The following is a 16,113-nucleotide window of genomic DNA, read 5'->3' on the forward strand; positions in this document are numbered from 1 at the left end:
ATTTCCATGAAAAATGCGTGAAATTGCGCTCCGCGACAACCGAATCTGTCTGGACGAGGCATCCGCGGTGACGCAAACATCCGACCAATCAAATGACGGTATTTCCCCCGAAAGCGATTCTGATTGGCTTCGAACGGTTGTCATAATGGCCGTTGGCAAAACGCGACCTCAACCAGAGACACGGTGAAGGGGCACAGTGTCACTCCACCACGGATGGGCTGCGGTGCTATGCGCAGATGCCGCCATTCTAGCCGCAGATACGAAACAGAGCGTCCCCGAAGCGGGCCCCTGGCCACGATGACGGCACCCGCAGCCACAGCATTGCCACGGTCGCCCAACGACACCTCGACCCTCGTAGGGCGACTGACTGAACGATGACGTCATTGACATGTGTAGTGTAATCAAGGGTCGACAGTCCGTTCACGGGTAACAATCCCCGCAGTTATGGCTGTGTCATGTTGTTGACCTGGTGGAATATGCGTCGATCGTGGCCTCGTTGTTGTTGGCCATCTTCCATTTTCGTGCCAAGTCCTCAACATGGCTGCGTTCGACGTGATGTCCGTGTACTATGCGATGCTCCCGTTCTTCATCGGAGGGGCGTCCGGCATGGTCGCGACTGCGTGCATCCAACCCATGGACATGGTCAAGGTCCAGATTCAATCCCGGGCGGCGACTGCTGTGACGTCGCCACTGGCCATTGCTTGCGAGCTTGTCGGGTCGAAAGGCGTGTCGGCGCTGTACACTGGCCTTGGCGCGGGGCTGCTCCGCCAAGCCACGTACACAACTGCGCGCCTCGGAATTTTTGACGTCCTCTCCACACGGTTGAAATCATCGAGCGACGAAACGCTACCGTTCTACAAGCGCGCGGCGGCTGGCCTCGTCGCTGGCGGGCTTGGCTCGATCGTGGGCAACCCCTGCGACCTTGTCCTCGTGCGAATGCAAACGGACGCGCACTTGCCGCCGAGCCAGCAAAAGCATTATCGTGGCGTCGGCGACGCGTTCCGTCGAATTGTTGTGGACGACGGCGTGTTTAGTCTGTGGAAAGGATCGTTCCCGACCGTGTTGCGCGCTATGTCTCTGAACATGGGAATGCTTGCCATGTATGACCAGGCCAAGGACGTTTTCAGCCCCCTGTACGGCCCTGGCACGGCGACGGTGTTTTTGTCCAGCGCGACGGCCGGCGTCTTTGCGAGTGTATTCTCGCTCCCGTTCGACTTTGTCAAGACGCGCCTGCAAAGCACGACCATGTACAGCGGGTTCACCGACTGTGTCGTCCAAGTTGTGCAGAAGGAAGGCACGGCCGCGTTCTACCGTGGGTTTTCCACGTACTACGTGCGCATCGCACCGCATGCCATGATCACACTGACTGTCGCGGAGTCGCTTCGGCAATGGTTCAAGTGATCGTCCCAACAACATCTCGTTCACTTTCAGTGCATGTTTCCATCTATCTCAACTCTTTCCAGCGCTCTTTTGTCGCGGTCCCCCGTCCTCGACGACACTTTCTCTTTAAACGCTAAGCCTTCTGGTCGAGTTGCGTTCATGAAGGATGACGCAATTTTCATCACACTGATGGACCGACGGCTCCATCGCCGCATACATCCAACATTTCCTTGTGTACTGACGTGGGGGGGGTCGAGTGGATGTTGCCATGGTGAGAGCATTCGATCTTCACAAGCACCGTGCACGTCAGCAGCAATGAAACACGGCGCACTCGCGCTTATGCATCTCGACAAAAACGTATTTGAAAGCTCACGTCACATGGCGTCATTGGGACGGCGCGCGAGATGGGCCAACAAGATCGTCTCGATGCTATTGACAGCACCCTCTCGAGATCAACTCAATATGCTTGGAAAGGGCTCCGTCCTTGGTTTTGACGGAGAGGCGGTTCGCAAGGTTCACGACGGGGCACGAATGGTTGACAAGGACAGTGACCCGGTCGCCAACTTGGGGGGACGCGGACGGCCCAAGGGTTGGTGCATGGGCCACCCATCCATGTTCTTCCGACAATTTCTTGATTTGAAAGCACACAGTTCGGACGCCAGACGGAAGAGCCCACTCGAACGCGGTCGGTTCGGTCGTAACCTGGTCAAAGTCTTGCTCGCGAAACACGAGTCCGTAGCAGTCGCTGCCAAACTCGCCACTGCCGCGCACCCTAGTCGAAATGGCTCAAGCAGCCGCGGGATAGACGCTACCGTGCTCTGAGCAGTACATGTCAGTGGAGAGGACTTTGGACCCGGCGTCGATGATAAAGTAGTGCGCGTTGGAGCTCACAACCGTGGCCACGACAGTCAGCGACACGTTTTGGACACTCGACACGCCGGTTCGCACTGGCGTTCGGTCTTGAAAGATGTAGTTCCCAGGGCGCAGCTTGACCATGGCGGAAGTGAATTGGATGCTGCGATGACATGCAACGTGCCTACCTCGGTGATACCATCAAAGTTTTGGCGGCACAGTTCCGTGGGGGTGCTGCCGACAGAAACGACAGAAATCGGCGACCCCAACTGCACACACGTCGTCACGATACAAAACGAGGGGTTTGCGTGTACCGCTTCAATGGTTGCCTTGACTCGCACCATGATCTGGCGCTCCACTTCTCCGATTTCCTCGCACTCTTCTCGCGACTTGGCTCCATAGGAGTGTCCTGCCGTGCCTGGTGAGGCAAACGCGCACGCTTGTGTGTTCATGCATTACCTGCATGCGAAAGGATCCCCATCAGTTTCAGTGATGGAGATTGCTGAATGAGAGATACGAGCTCGGCGAGACGAGGGTCGTGTTCCTGCCGGCATGGAAGGTCCACTCATGACAACGTCGGCACTTACCTCCACACCAACTCGATGGTACCCGACGTCCACATGAATCAAGACGTTGAGGACATGATTGTTCTTTGCCGCACTTGATGCCGCCACTTGGACCCCCACGAAGCTCTCGACTGTGAGGTTGAGCGTCGCGTCGTGCTGCTGTGCGCAACGAATCGTCAGGTCCAACTTGTCTTCGACTACCACTGGGTACGCAAGGGTGACGTCGCGAAATCCAGCTTCAATGAACTTTCGAGCCTCCAGAGGCTTTGACACAGTGAGCCCGACGGCCCCCGCATCCAGAACCATCTTGGCAATATCAATGCTCTTGTGCGTCTTTGCATGAGGACGGAGATTCACGTGGTTCTTCGACGCATGTTCTTGCATGCGGGCAATGTTGCGCAGCAAACGATCCTCATCGACTACGATCGCTGGGGTATCACACCCATGCCGATGCGCTCATGACACCAACTTTTCCTTGATTGACAAGTATTCATAGTCGTACTAAACACTATGTAGTATACCAAGTCTCATACAACCTAGATATAATATGGTCATTCTAGTAGGACTAGAGGAGCAAGGTTTCCTACTATCGACAACCCACACAGGAACGACAACATGATCGCGTGCGTGGCCATCGTTGGGGCAAATGTGCGTGCGCGGACATGTCGGCGGTCCATGACAAGAATCTGCGTGTGTAGAACAATCCATTGTTTGTCCGAGCGTACTGCGAAGATGACGACCTGTCGTTTCATTACATTGCTCACATCGCGTTGGACATTGTCGAGGAACGAGGTATGGCGCCACGATTGCCATCATTGCCACGGCATGACATTCTTTTGCAGTCAAACTGTCAAAGGACGATATGTACCTGGGTTTCTTGGGACCCGTCGAGGATTTCCGAGTGTACGACGCCGCCTCCAACGGCGCAAGATGCCACGTTTGACTGATGTGTTGTAGGTACGGCTACGTCACCAACACGTTGGTAAAGCTCATTGCGGTTGTGCAAGACGCCCCTCTGAAGGACTCCGACATGCGAGCGGTATCGTCCTGGTCACTTGGTCATGCTGACCCAGTTCGCATTAGTTCTTCGCGGACGTCCACAAGCTGTACGTGAATGCCATGTCGAATCCATTTGCCATTCTTGGCGAGCGCATCACGTCTGCAAAGTTTGAGAGTCATGTGAAGAGTCTCGTGCTTCAGCACAATCAAGCACAGGAAGCGCACTAACGCCACACAAACTGGAAATTTTCTATTCGACGTAAATCGAAGGCGACAGGTGCTTCTTGGCTCGGCGAGGTTGGGGCATTCCACACCCTTCGCACGAATCGACCTCGATCGGGTTGTGCATGGTGCATCGATTGCACGCCCAAATAACCTCTTCCTTTGTTTCGTCGTCTCGAGGGGAGGCATATCCACGTGACTCCGTCGAATGCATCTCCAAAGTGTTAGACGACTCGACGCTCTGCTCCTCCTGGACATCATGGCAGTCGTTGTTCGCTCCAGAGATTACTTCCATGCGAGCCGGCTGGTGCCTCTGCACCACCGTCGTCCCTCCTTCAAATTCGACTTCGCTCTCGCTCAATTCAACAGGTTTGGGTCTTTTCGCTGTAGGCGGCTTCTCGTACAGGAACTCGTCGTTATCGCTCTGGGAATCTCCGACGTCGTCCGATAATTCTTCCTCCGAGCTGTCGTACGTCTTTTCTGGACGTCGCTTGATGCGACCAGTGTGTGGTTTGTCCTTGGCAATGCAACTCCTGCCCGTGCTTCGTATTCGTTTGGAGGTCGTTGGCAGCTGCTGTTCGATGTCGACCTCATCGGTGGATGGCGCACTGTCACCGTCTTCGCCATCGTCGCTGCTGTGACGGTTGTTGGTTTTTAACAAGTTTTCTTGGTCAATTGCCAGTTGTTCTTGCCGCTCTTTTTCAGCTCGGACTTGGAACAGTTCCCAATCCACTCGACAGCTAAACACAAAGCTCACCTATCCATCATCATGACCAAAGAAACGGAAACAGTTGTTGTCTCGAACGTACCAAGTTCTGGTTTGCTTGTGCTTCTTGCATGATTTCATCCTCAACCGTAGCGTACGAGTAATGATGGCTCCAGTTGTTCAAGTCTTCTTCGGCAGGCATACTGCTCACATGTACATGAGAATGGTAAAATGAATGAGAACGACGGCAACAATTGCATGTAAAGTACCCAATTTGTGGCTCAACCATCATCGAATGGTCGCAGTGTTCGTTTTCGTCGGAAATTTTGCAGCGTTGGCACTTGAGCTGATCGTGTGTGTCGGACGGGGTGCCCTCCATAAACACAAAAAGCCTCTACGCAAGACAAGGATGATTTCACGACCACGACGACATTGCCAACCTTAAGATCCTTGGTCGACAGCGAGTTCACTTCTTCCTTGTCGTCCACGATGCTCTGGAGACCTTCTTTTGACAACTGCCGCTGGAATATCTTTTCCTCCAGCGTACCTGAATTGCAACTAGACGTCAGGCGAGACGCTTCGTGACACACAAGAATACCAGTTGCAACAAAGCGATAAATAAAACATTGCTTCTTTTGCCCCTCTCGCCAAATGCGCGCGGCAGCTTGTTTGTCTGTGGCTGGATTCCAGTCTGGGTCGAATAGCACCAACCGATTCGCGCCGATCAAGTTGAGGCCACAGCCACCCGCTTTACTCGACAGAAGAAACGCAAACGAGTTGGTCTTTGGATCATTGAAGACATCGACGAGGCTTTTTCGTTTCTTCGCAGACGTTGAACCGTCAAGCCTCATCATTATTTTACACAGTGCATCCAAGACGATAGAATAGTCTATCCCTACCGAACAGATGGGAAATTGCGCTCACGGCAAAGGGCCGACACAACATCCAACGTCTATTAGTATGTGAGCCATGCAGTTTGGTGCTTCGCGTACCTGGGTGTAATTCGATACAATCACGATGCGATCATCTGTCTTCCGCCGCATGACTTGCATGAGTCTGTCCAATACTTGAAACTACGATCAACGGAATCAACCCCGCGACTCGTACAGTCGCGAAGATCTCGATGGGAACATGTACCTTGCCTGACCACTCGGGGTGGCAAGACCGGTTGCGATGGCTACAAAAGTTTGCAATGAAAATTGGCAGCACAAAAAGCAGTAGTACAACGGCACCCTTGTTCAGGGAGGTACGCCATGCAATCTTCAAACCCAGCTGCGACTTTGGTTTGGCCACTTGCTTGCTGTTCAATAATTAAGCTAGGGTGGTTGCACAGCTTCTTGAGTGCTATGGAAAATCCAATGCCATGAGCAAGCAGCAACTCAAGAATTCCACGATCGAATTAATCCACAGTACCGGTGATGGACGACAGTACATGGGTGCTATTTTTCTTCATCATGTTCCGGTATGCGTTCGAGTGCAGGAAGTGCGAATACATTTGATGCTGAATGTACGACAGGTTGCAACACACAACCTGTGTTAGTTTTGGCGGGAGGAACTTGGCATTCAACGAATTCGTCCGTCTGAGGATGAACTGGTTGACAATTTCGCACATTTCCCCCGAGCACCTGCGAAAGCTCAATGTTACGCGTGGCTTGCCGAAGAAACACGCACCTCTGGGCCAGTTTTCGGTCGTGATCGGAGCAATCGGGCTCGCGGCCCACCAGGATAGGACCCAAGTATCGCCGTCGAAACTCGCGAGTGTCGCCCAATATGTTTGGATTGGTAAAGTCCACCATCGCATAAAACTCCTCCAAGTCGTTTTGCATCGGAGTTCCTGAGAGCAAGATGCGGCGCCGACACGGCAATGCTAGAACGAACATGACATGACATAGACGCCGTGCTTGGCGCACCTGCAAGGGCTTGATTGATCTGGGATTGAGCGTTCTTGAGTCGATGGGCTTCATCACAAATCAATAATTCGCACGCTTGCGGTTCATTCACGAACTTCTCGGCATGCATGCGAAACGTCTGTATCGTGGGATTCAAGCACAACGCACCGTGCGAAAATCAAACGAATGTACCTCGTACGAAATGATGAGAACTTTTGGGGCCATGCTTTTGTTGGCCCATTTGCTGCCGTTGATAAAACTGAGGATGCCACTGATCACGTTTTCCCTGCCAGACTCTGCCCACAACGTCAAGAGAGATGAGGTACAACAGACTCACTCGTACCATACAGCGCGATGGTCTTGACCTTGCCCTTGAGCCACTTGACGACTTCGTCGTCCCAGTTCTTCACTAACGACGTCGGGCACACCACGACAGCTCGATTGATCGTCGGTTGGTCAGGGTTTTCCATGCTTGTGCAGAGTAACGTGTACATGATGGCAATGCTCTACACACATATGATTGATAAACGCAATGCATACTTGGGATGAACCTGCAGCGTTTTCCCCAGACCCATGTCATCTGCCAAGATGCAACCATTGCCTTCGAATCCACGAATACCGTTGACTACAAATTTTAGTTAGTCAAGCCACTCAGCGGGAAATATCAAACATACCACAATCAAACATAAACTGGACGCCCTCACGCTGATGCGGGCGAAGGAATTTGCCAATGATCTCAGGAACAACTGTCTCGACATCTTGTCCATCGACCTCACCGGACCATAGCACGAGTGGCTCGGCGGCTGGTCCATCATCCTTCTTCGTTTCTTCAGGTTCAGCATCCTGTGGCGCATCTTGGACAAAATCCATAACTACGTCGACGGCAGGCTGGACTTTTGCCATGGATGTTGGGATGTTGCCCCATCGACGTCGCGACCCGAGCGTCTTGACGCTGAGCAACCGAACACTTTCTTGAGTTCGAAGGCTTTCGCAAGGAGACTTGAATGGTTTGAACAAGCAATCCAAATCCCGGAGTGGGTTCAGGAAGGAAAGAAAGGGCAAGTTCTTGATGACCATGTCGCCCGACTTGTAGTTGTCTGACCGCCGACTGGGTGGGGATGGTCCACTGGGTGACACAAACTGCTTGTTCCTATCGTTCGGAATCGCCTTCGGGCGCATCCGGAGTAAGCTCATGGTCGTGAGAGATCCTGCCGCGGCTGGCGTGGAGGTCGTTCTTCGTGCGCCTTTTTAGACTCGCAATTCAATTCAAGTCGCACGCGGGAAAAGGATATCCGGAAAATTTTATCCGTATCGTCTAGGAAAGAGTACGCAAGCATCATTCACAGCAGTCCGAAATGCGCATTGAACGACGATCTTTGTCTGGAAGCAACATGCAATAGGGACAGACTTGCGGAACCAAGGCCGTTAAAGAGCGCAAAGTTGTGTATTCATGCCCTTCGCAGGACGTTGTAATGTGTCGATGGCAAATTTGACGGTCGATTCATTTTCGCAAGACCAATCGAATATCCAGTTGACAACGAAAAAGTCGACGGGAAGCATGGACAGTCGTCAAGAAGTGCATTACGCCAGCTCATTTACATCCCAAAGGGCTCTGCATTGACGATGGGAGGTCGATTCGTTCGAATGACGTAAACCTCAGCATCCACTGTTGAGGTCATCAAGAAATGGGTGGTCTTGCGAAACAGCACGTACGGGTTGTTACGGATCGGTTCGTATTCGTAGATCGCGTCTTGTCAAATCGGCAGTTAATCGTAGCACGGTTTCTCGCGTGCTGTCCACCGCATGGGGCGGGCATGCAAGCACAAAGCTGGGCTCACGCCACTCGTTCGAAAACCCGAACAAATGTCGCACCCAGCATTGTTCTGGAAACACCTCAGTTTTCATGCGGGCTTTGAATTGTTCGTGTGCTGCATCGTTCTTTTCTTGAGACAACAGCTCGCCCATGGGGTTCCGCAATAGATTCGAGTTCAATACGGACGGAGGGTACATAAGTTGGGAACAGACATCGCAGCTCTCGCCGTCGAGTACTGTCGCGAGTACAGCACACCTTCCACTCCAGGGACGTCGATCCAGCTTTCGAACGACGTAGCCCACAACTCTTTTACCTTTTCTTTCATCGTCGTGCTCAACGCGCGTCCACTACTCTTCGCGCGGCGCATGCAATGATGGGGGCTGGAGCGATATTTGGTCTTCCGGATACATAGCTCATCATTGAGTTTAGTTATAGGGATTATCCGAACAGCTTATGTGTGGTGTTTCGCAAAACGAACAATTCGAGAGAACCGGCGGCGGCAGCGCAGCCCCATGAGTGTCCTGGATCCGTCAAAGGACAAGCTAGCGTATTTCAAGGACAATATCCAGACAGCAGAAGATCAGGTACATCGTCCCTCATCTTTGGGAGGAGTAACAGGAGGTCAGATCGGGGGAATGGACCTCATTCTCTAGATCGCCCTCTTCCCACATGTACCACGTCAGGGACTGAGTGCATGACGTTAGGAGGATTTCGATGCAAGTCAGTACTACTATAATCGACAGGAAGGGTTTTTCAAGGCTGGGCCGTCAAGCATGGCAGGTACGCGCGTGTGCTGAGCATGTCGAGAGTTATGCTTGTGCTCAACAGGCAACGAAGGATTGCCAACAGGAGCAGGGTTGTCCATGCCACCGAGTGCATTCGGCAACTTTGGAGGTTCCAACGTGCAATCCGGTGGCATGAATTCGGTACGGCCCGACGATCCCGATCGTCGACCGACTTGACACCCCTTAGTTTCTTGCTGCGACTACTACTGGTTTGGGTATGGGCAGCATTGGTATGTCCAGCATGGGGATGGGAGGTGGCGTCGGCATGGGAATGGGCATGGGAACTAACAGTTCGTCAAACAACGTTCTGCGGCCGCCACCTGCCGCTCCAAGCAGCGGCGGACTGCCTCCGCATGAGATGAACTACATGGCCCGTACATTGAGCACGGAATCAAGTCCCGCTGCACCGAAAGCACCCCGGCAGATTTTCTCGGAAAAGGGCCCTGACATGTCCGAGTTTCCTGCCCTCACGTCTCGGTGGGGCTTGCTTCCTCGTTGGAATCCGTTGTTGACAAGTTCTTGTGTCGCAGCTCCCTGCCCCTCGACGTCGATTCGACATCGTCGTCGTACCGGCAAAATTCGGAGTTTGTCATTCAAAAAGAAGACTTCCCGGCGCTGTCGACGTTTGGCGGGGCGACGCAGCCGCCCCTGAACAACGAGAAATCCATGTCAACGACCAACGACGCCATGCTCCAGCGCCACCATCCCACGAACAACGCAAACAACACGTCGATTGGGTCCCGATCCGGAGGAAACAGCACCAACTTTTCTCAAGGCAACTTTCACGCAAACAACATGAATTCGTTCCCAACGCTTGGTGAAACGAAGCAAGTGCGTGCTGCTCGACTTCATCCATCTTGAAGGTTCTGGGGTGAAGAGCTAACTTGCGAATGTGCAGGGCGGTGTCGCGTCCGACCGAAAAGCGGACGAGTACCCCAAATTTGGCCTCATTGGGATGCTCCAGTTTATGCGGCCCAACGAGTCGGAGCGGCCACTCGTTCACGGCTACGACTTGACCACGCTGGGCATGAATCTAAATTCGTCCGAGTACGTTGACTTTAAGTTGGAAGAAGAGGCAACGGAAAGGATATGCTCACTCCATCGCTTCTTCATCTAGATCGCTGCATCAAACGTTTGCATCGCCGTGGGCAGACGGTCCCTGCACAAAAGAACCACAGTACAACCTGCCAGCCTGCTACTACAACCAGCCGCCCGTGCTGAAGACAGCGCACTTGTCCAAATTCCAGCTAGAAACGCTCTTCTTTGTGTTTTACGCCATGCCGAAAGACGTGGCGCAGGCGTGTGCGGCCCAGGAGCTGTATATTCGCGAGTGGCGTTACCACGTTGAGCTCAAACTGTGGTTCAAGAGGCAGCCGAATGAAGGCAACGGCGTGGCCCAGTTCATCTACTTTGACATCAACTCGTGGGAGCGACGACTATTTGGCGGCAATACGAATGGAATTAGTGCAGGGTTCATGGGCGACGACGACATCCGAGTCAAGTTTAACGGCGCCAACAACGCATAGACTTAACCCCCATGGAATACAGAACCTCTCTAGCTGGTCGGCCATGTTTCCCGGCCTTTTTCGTACGCGGTTTGCATCAGCTGTCGTGACAGGTTAGTCCACCGCCGCAAATATTTGCCCGATCACTTGCCTTGTTCTCGAATTTAAGATCGGCCACTTGGGTCGTCAGGTCGGCCACTTCCCTCTACACCATCGCAAGTTTCTTGTCAAACGGCGATGGGAGTTGTATCCTGGAAATATACCTCGAACTTGGTTTGGGCGGTTTTGATCGCGGTTGTGGCCTCTGCTAGTTGCCTCTTCAGCAATGTAATTTGTCGCTACACAAGCCATTGTTCCAAAACTGAATCGTATTGCCCATACCTCCTTTGATGCGAGCTTGAATGCATGGTCGGCCACAAGATGCTTCTCCCGCTTTGCACTCAGGTCTTTGGAAGCCGTCAACGCACCCATCAGCTCCCTGCCGAGCTTATCAATACCGACTGTTGTGTCCACGTATGGGACGTACTCGTTTTGCCTTCTCAGTCGACTGATCGTCAGCTGCATTTGCGCTCGCATGCGCGTCATCCGTTGCTTCAAAAGCTGGTCTTCCTTCACTCGATGCATGGCGCTTTCGGACCAGGTTGACATTGGCTGACTTGGCGCCTGGGAAAAAGTACAGGATTGTAGCGCGTTGCCCGTGGTTGCGGGAAATGAACTGTGCACCTGGTTGTTGCACTCGCCATCATCGTCGAGGACTTCGTGCAAGACCGAGTGCATTTGAGTGGCCTGGGATGAGCTCGCAGTCCGCGGTGGTTGACATGAGCTGCTGAACGAGCCACGCAAGTTGGTCACCGCCAACTGCTCGAGCACTTTCAAGTCAAATGGCGTATCAGGGCAAACTTCGGTGTCTCCCTTTGGACAGCATATTTGGACCTGTCGACTGAATAAGGGGACTGGAAACTCACCTCTGTCGAAGCATTGTCACTTCCAGTGCCTTCATCAACGTCGGGCTCTTTCGATTGAATATTGATCGGAGAGCGGGATGAGACTCGCCTTGCATTGTTCGGTGGCACGCGGCTAGGTGGACGGGGAATGACTCCGACCTGAGTTTTCTGAGGCGTCCGCAACGTTCGTTGAAGTCCACGGCTGGGCTCGTCAATCAGGTTCAATGCAAACGCCTCGTTGTCTGCGTACAACAAGAGGTCGTCGAGAGTCGGCTCGTCGTTGCCCCCACTCCAGCAGCTCATTGCCGGATGCCGTTCCAACACAGGATGCTATCCTAGAAGCGGTTACAAACGTCTGTAACTCCCGCGACGACTGCATCTCGATGGTCACCCACGGGAAACCCGACGCGGCGGTACATCACTGGTTGAACAAGTGGGTTCCGCCTGCGCACATCGACCAATTGTGTTTCGCGACCGTGTACACCAATGCCTCTTCTCCATCATATACCCTTCCTCGCTGCAACGACCCACGATGAAGGATGAGGTGGGCTTGAGGAGTTGGGACGCTGCCGTCGCGGTCATTGCGCGCCATGTCCGAATCTACGATTGGTTGGATTCGACCTATCGTAAAGGACACACAAGTCAACTTCAAGTTGTGAAATTCAAATTTTCCGATTTGGCGGGAATGCTATGGGGAAGGGAACGGGACGTTGGACCGACGCAATTGCATGATGCACTGTGCGATAACAAGAATTGATGCCTTTCTTTGGGACACCCCCACATGGAATAACTAAGGTCTACGCCACCCTACTCATCGTCTTCTTCTTCTTCTTCCTCCTCTTCGTCGTCTTCCTCTTGAACCTCCTCTTCTACGTCTTCGACTTCGTCGTCCTCGTCAGCGACAGCAACACCGCCGTTCTTGTACGTTGCCAAAGCTGTTTGGTAATTTGCCTTGGCATCCGAGGCGAGTTTGTGGTACTTTGTGCGCTTCTTCTCAGGCAGCAATCGCCATTGTTCGGCCAACAACGGGGCAATTTCTGTGATGGATTTGGTGGGATTCTTTTCACGGATGGTTGGACGAACTTCCTGGCAGAAAAAGAAATACGCCGACAGTGGCCTCTTGGGGGCGTTAGGATCCTTGTTCTTGCCACGAGCACCCTTGGTCTTGCCGGCATTTTCGTATTCCGGGTCAGGCGTGTACTGGTCTTTCTCGTCTTGATACCGGTCTTTGTCAGACTGCGCCATCTTTTCGTACTTCTTTTTGTCCTGATCACTGACTTGAGCCCAGCGACGGCCAATTTCGGAAGACACTTCCAGGAATCCCAAGTGGGGCATTTCGACTTTGAGAATCTCTCGGCACTCCTTGCCAAAGAACATGAACGGAGTCAATGCACGCTTGGGAGCGTTCGGGTCCTTCTTCTTGCGGGGCTTGCGGGTTTGCTTTCCTGCCGCAGCGGCACTGGCAGCACCGCGCTTGCTCGAGCCCGCATCCTTTTTCGCTTTCGCCGGTCCTCGCCCCATCCTCGTGTCTGTCGCCTCGGCTAAGATTTGAAAAGTGAACAACCCATGTTGTACGTAACACAACCCCTCATACAAAATCCAAGTTTAAATTCAAAATCCGAGCTTTCCATTCTGAACCCCTTCCCTCCACCTCATATTCGACCCCATGAATTTCAATACTGAACCTCATATAATTATAAAGCGGCAACAATGTATGGGGAAACCTAAACATCGGCTCAAGGTGGGTCTTCTTCGTGTTGGGAGCAGCCAATCAAACGTTCAATGCAGCGTCTTTACGACGCTTGATTGGTGGAACAAAATACCATAAACGCGACTCTGTAACGACGACATTGGGCCACATACAACGTCCAAGATATTGAAAAGGGGTAGGTTGAACATGGGAGAAATATCGATCCATCATGAAAATATATATTGAATCTTAGCATTTATTTAAATGGTGCTACACATTATAGTGAAATCAAGTATATGTCAGCAAATACAATTATGCTTGGCACGAACTTTTTTCATTCAATACATTCGGTGTCGCTGAAAGCATTCCCGACACGAGATGGAGCGCACCTGACGTCACATGCTGGAGATGGGAGGGCGAGAGCGCCGAAAGATTGCGATGCATTGTTTTGGAAGGCAGAAGAGTGATGGGTGGAGTTGTTTGTACGTGGTTGACGTGTCGACGAGCTTAAACAGCCCGGATTGTAGTGTATGTGGAACCGTTAGCGCAATCCTGCGCCATTCTCGCCTCGATTGAGTTCGTGGACGCTGCAAACGGTCGACCTCGTCACTCGTCTTAGGGCCAACGTCGCCTTCGCGATGGACTTCAGTGAACTGTCAACCTATCCGTTGTGTAGCAAGTGCAGCGGGCCTGGTCATGGGATAACTCAGCCTTGGCGTGGGGACGAGCACGAGAGTCCGGTGAATGATGAACGACCGTCTTAAACCAATCAATAATTTGACTATTGAATTCCCCGATTCATGTTGGGTGCTTACCGTTGTGGTAAATTCATGGTTCATGCGCTCACTTCACGAACGGTGTACACATCGATACACACGGCGAGACAGGGTTTTGAGTTTGGCGCAAACCAAAGAGCCGATGCCGTGCGCACTTGGTTCATGTGGCTGCGAAATTGCATCCACATCGGGTATGCACTCCCGATACGAACTAGAATCAAACCCTTGACACAGGGTTGCCTCCTGCCACTAGAAATGCATCATCGTGACGGGGTCGTCGCTGCGAGGCGCTACATCTACACCCCGAAATGCTCGCCACAATGTCAGACCCTCGCTCGGGAGGACCTGCTCGAATGGCATGTTGACCCGCGCATGCCCCGTTGCTGCCGTCACGATGGGTCCACAACGAGCAGAGTGTCCGAGAAGCTTCAGCAATCCCGTTAAATGTAGCACGCTGCGATGACAATATATATGCATCCTTTAGTCTCTTTTTAAAAAGTATATCTTAAAAACAAACAACACAATTGATTTTAACGTTTGGATTGAACTTGTCACCTACCGAGGGCAACGACATGGACCCGTTGGAACAGCGCGACAAATCGTGCTTGGCTAGTTGAAAAGTTACCACAAGCGAGAGGCATGGGGACGGTTTTTGGGCGAATTCATGAAGAGACTCCCCAGTACGAGAGCTTGGGGTTCATTGGGCCCCAACAAGACATCGAGATCCGCCGCTACGAACCGGTGTATGTGGCGTCTGTGTCGTCGAAGGACATCCCAGGGGTTGCGACAAATGTCCAGTTCACGCGCATGGCGTTTGGGGCCCTGGCGCGCTACTTTGGTGTGTTTGGGAAGCCAGAGAACAAGTCGCAGTTGGGTGAAAACGGCCCCGGCGAAGCCATTCCGATGACGTCCCCTGTGGTCGTGTCAACAGCGGAGAACTTGGAGGCCGAAGGAGGCGAGCCTATCAACATGACCGTGCCTGTGGTGATGTCAACGTCGAACGACAGCGTTGACATGTCGATGAGTTTCTTGCTGCCGTCCAAGTACACCGCGCAAGGAACGGCACCTCCAACTCCGTTGGACCCGAAAGTGCGCATCAAGAAGCTCGATTCGCGCCTCGTCGCGGTCAAAAAGTTCTCAGGGGAGCTCACCAAGAACACCGCTGAAGCTGCGGCTGCCGAAGTGATTGGCGTGATTGACATTGAAGGCAAGTTCCAGATGAAGCGAAACGAGCACGGCCGACCTGCATGGGAGTACATGGGGTACAACGCCCCGTACACCCTGCCTTGGTTCAAGACCAACGAAGTCGCTGTCTTGTTGGACGATATAATTTTGACGTCGTCGAGCTCAAGTGCCGACGAATAAACCATGTCGCGACGACGAGGTCAAATTTATCTGCCAGAGCATTTTTCCGTTGTATGGCTTTTGTCACGTCGCTCATGGTGGCCGCAATGCAGCAGTGGCTTCCAAGCCCGCAGATGCACTTCACAGACCCTGGTTCATTCTCTCGAGGTAGCCCCGTCAAGCTTCGTGCCCACGAGTCTGGCACTGTCGCGGTTCGTTCAGACCATGGGCTCGGACTGTGTCTCCATGTCGGCGTGACGAAACACTGATGAAGCAGACTAGACCAAGCAGGGGCTGCGATTCGGTGGAGATGCGCATCGCTGCTCCTGTGAGTCGATCGTGCGGTCATTTCGCTTGCATGCTGTGCACCTTCAACCACATTTATATAGGAACCTCGCGAGTTCTGCAGCTGTCATATACTACGTACTGTAGTACAATAACATCACAGATATTAGTGTGAACCACACTAATTCTGAACCTGCTGATTTTTGTTGTTTTGGGGGGCGGCCTCTCCACGCACAGTTCACAGAGTTGACCACACTAATTCTGTATCCACACTAAATGTGGTTCACGATGTGTAGTCAATGTCGCATCCCACTGTTTACATCCATATGGGGGTTGCGTGCATCACCAACACTCTTC

The 16,113-nt window shown here is 52.7% G+C and overlaps 8 protein-coding genes across 10 annotated transcripts; 4 read left to right on the forward strand and 4 right to left on the reverse strand.

Annotated features, from left to right (window-relative positions):
- Window positions 1-537: 537 nt before the first annotated feature.
- H310_09193 (hypothetical protein) lies at window positions 538-1,401 on the forward strand (the record flags this gene model as incomplete). The annotated part of the gene is made up of 1 exon (XM_008875205.1): window positions 538-1,401. One exon carries the CDS (start codon window positions 538-540, stop codon window positions 1,399-1,401), a length of 864 nt encoding a protein of 287 aa, XP_008873427.1.
- A 3-nt stretch (window positions 1,402-1,404) lies between these two features.
- Window positions 1,405-3,273, reverse strand: H310_09194. Of its 2 annotated transcripts, XM_008875206.1 has the most exons (6): window positions 2,820-3,273; window positions 2,692-2,776; window positions 2,547-2,641; window positions 2,421-2,501; window positions 2,210-2,367; window positions 1,405-2,152 (listed from the first exon to the last, which is right to left on the reverse strand). In XM_008875206.1, exons 1-6 carry the CDS (start codon window positions 3,180-3,182, stop codon window positions 1,810-1,812), a joined length of 1,125 nt encoding a protein of 374 aa, XP_008873428.1. In that variant the 5' UTR covers window positions 3,183-3,273; the 3' UTR covers window positions 1,405-1,809. The 2 variants fall into 2 exon arrangements, with proteins under 2 accessions (XP_008873428.1, XP_008873429.1); XM_008875207.1 differs by having other exon boundaries at window positions 1,405-2,367.
- A 140-nt stretch (window positions 3,274-3,413) lies between these two features.
- Window positions 3,414-4,025, forward strand: H310_09195 (hypothetical protein; the record flags this gene model as incomplete). Its single annotated transcript, XM_008875208.1, has 5 exons — window positions 3,414-3,446; window positions 3,497-3,590; window positions 3,641-3,701; window positions 3,756-3,837; window positions 3,882-4,025. 5 exons carry the CDS (start codon window positions 3,414-3,416, stop codon window positions 4,023-4,025), a joined length of 414 nt encoding a protein of 137 aa, XP_008873430.1.
- Window positions 4,026-7,866, reverse strand: H310_09196 (hypothetical protein). Its single transcript, XM_008875209.1, has 16 exons — window positions 7,289-7,866; window positions 7,166-7,239; window positions 6,958-7,120; window positions 6,807-6,910; window positions 6,636-6,753; window positions 6,397-6,592; window positions 6,139-6,350; window positions 5,958-6,069; window positions 5,863-5,902; window positions 5,718-5,798; window positions 5,625-5,677; window positions 5,324-5,571; window positions 5,166-5,272; window positions 4,995-5,119; window positions 4,829-4,928; window positions 4,026-4,776 (listed from the first exon to the last, which is right to left on the reverse strand). The coding sequence occupies exons 1-16, from the start codon at window positions 7,806-7,808 to the stop codon at window positions 4,048-4,050; spliced, it is 2,982 nt and encodes a 993-aa protein (XP_008873431.1). The 5' UTR covers window positions 7,809-7,866; the 3' UTR covers window positions 4,026-4,047.
- A 1,027-nt stretch (window positions 7,867-8,893) lies between these two features.
- Window positions 8,894-10,791, forward strand: H310_09197. Of its 2 annotated transcripts, XM_008875211.1 has the most exons (8): window positions 8,894-9,011; window positions 9,046-9,048; window positions 9,135-9,207; window positions 9,256-9,353; window positions 9,400-9,689; window positions 9,743-10,043; window positions 10,111-10,259; window positions 10,330-10,791. In XM_008875211.1, exons 1-8 carry the CDS (start codon window positions 8,940-8,942, stop codon window positions 10,736-10,738), a joined length of 1,395 nt encoding a protein of 464 aa, XP_008873433.1. In that variant the 5' UTR covers window positions 8,894-8,939; the 3' UTR covers window positions 10,739-10,791. The 2 variants fall into 2 exon arrangements, with proteins under 2 accessions (XP_008873433.1, XP_008873432.1); XM_008875210.1 differs by lacking the exon at window positions 9,046-9,048 and having other exon boundaries at window positions 9,132-9,207.
- Window positions 10,655-11,607, reverse strand: H310_09198 (hypothetical protein). The gene is made up of 6 exons (XM_008875212.1): window positions 11,441-11,607; window positions 11,244-11,380; window positions 11,099-11,195; window positions 10,981-11,055; window positions 10,869-10,922; window positions 10,655-10,818 (listed from the first exon to the last, which is right to left on the reverse strand). The coding sequence occupies exons 1-6, from the start codon at window positions 11,492-11,494 to the stop codon at window positions 10,768-10,770; spliced, it is 468 nt and encodes a 155-aa protein (XP_008873434.1). The 5' UTR covers window positions 11,495-11,607; the 3' UTR covers window positions 10,655-10,767.
- Window positions 11,608-12,314: 707 nt separating this feature from the next.
- Window positions 12,315-13,210, reverse strand: H310_09199 (hypothetical protein). The gene has a single exon (XM_008875213.1). The coding sequence runs from the start codon at window positions 13,180-13,182 to the stop codon at window positions 12,469-12,471; it is 714 nt and encodes a 237-aa protein (XP_008873435.1). The 5' UTR covers window positions 13,183-13,210; the 3' UTR covers window positions 12,315-12,468.
- A 1,556-nt stretch (window positions 13,211-14,766) lies between these two features.
- H310_09200 (hypothetical protein) lies at window positions 14,767-15,492 on the forward strand (the record flags this gene model as incomplete). The annotated part of the gene is made up of 1 exon (XM_008875214.1): window positions 14,767-15,492. One exon carries the CDS (start codon window positions 14,767-14,769, stop codon window positions 15,490-15,492), a length of 726 nt encoding a protein of 241 aa, XP_008873436.1.
- Between the last annotated feature and the right edge of the window lie 621 nt (window positions 15,493-16,113).

Source organism: Aphanomyces invadans, assembly GCF_000520115.1.
Source record: "Aphanomyces invadans strain NJM9701 unplaced genomic scaffold supercont1.20, whole genome shotgun sequence".
In the NCBI taxonomy this organism is placed as follows: domain Eukaryota; phylum Oomycota; class Saprolegniomycetes; order Saprolegniales; family Verrucalvaceae; genus Aphanomyces; species Aphanomyces invadans.

Excerpts from the sequence above, each read along its gene's own strand:
- H310_09199 (XM_008875213.1), bottom strand. The coding sequence starts at position 13,182 with ATGGGGCGAGGACCGGCGAAAGCGAAAAAGGATGCGGGCTCGAGCAAG.
- H310_09197 (XM_008875211.1), top strand. The coding sequence starts at position 8,940 with ATGAGTGTCCTGGATCCGTCAAAGGACAAGCTAGCGTATTTCAAGGAC. Across the intron at positions 9,690-9,742 it reads TTTCCTGCCCTCACGTCTCG|CTCCCTGCCCCTCGACGTCG; the intron begins GTGGGGCTTGCT and ends CTTGTGTCGCAG. Across the intron at positions 10,260-10,329 it reads ATGAATCTAAATTCGTCCGA|ATCGCTGCATCAAACGTTTG; the intron begins GTACGTTGACTT and ends TTCTTCATCTAG.
- H310_09198 (XM_008875212.1), bottom strand. The coding sequence starts at position 11,494 with ATGCACTCGGTCTTGCACGAAGTCCTCGACGATGATGGCGAGTGCAAC. Across the intron at positions 11,056-11,098 it reads TCAAGCTCGCATCAAAGGAG|CGACAAATTACATTGCTGAA; the intron begins GTATGGGCAATA and ends TGGCTTGTGTAG. Across the intron at positions 10,819-10,868 it reads ATCTTAAATTCGAGAACAAG|CTGATGCAAACCGCGTACGA; the intron begins GCAAGTGATCGG and ends CTGTCACGACAG.
- H310_09194 (XM_008875206.1), bottom strand. The coding sequence starts at position 3,182 with ATGCAAGAACATGCGTCGAAGAACCACGTGAATCTCCGTCCTCATGCA. Across the intron at positions 2,777-2,819 it reads ACCATCGAGTTGGTGTGGAG|GAACACGACCCTCGTCTCGC; the intron begins GTAAGTGCCGAC and ends CCATGCCGGCAG. Across the intron at positions 2,502-2,546 it reads TCAAGGCAACCATTGAAGCG|TTGGGGTCGCCGATTTCTGT; the intron begins GTACACGCAAAC and ends ACGTGTGTGCAG.
- H310_09196 (XM_008875209.1), bottom strand. The coding sequence starts at position 7,808 with ATGAGCTTACTCCGGATGCGCCCGAAGGCGATTCCGAACGATAGGAAC. Across the intron at positions 6,911-6,957 it reads CAAGACCATCGCGCTGTATG|AGTCTGGCAGGGAAAACGTG; the intron begins GTACGAGTGAGT and ends CGTTGTGGGCAG. Across the intron at positions 5,120-5,165 it reads TGTCGACCAAGGATCTTAAG|AGGCTTTTTGTGTTTATGGA; the intron begins GTTGGCAATGTC and ends TGTCTTGCGTAG.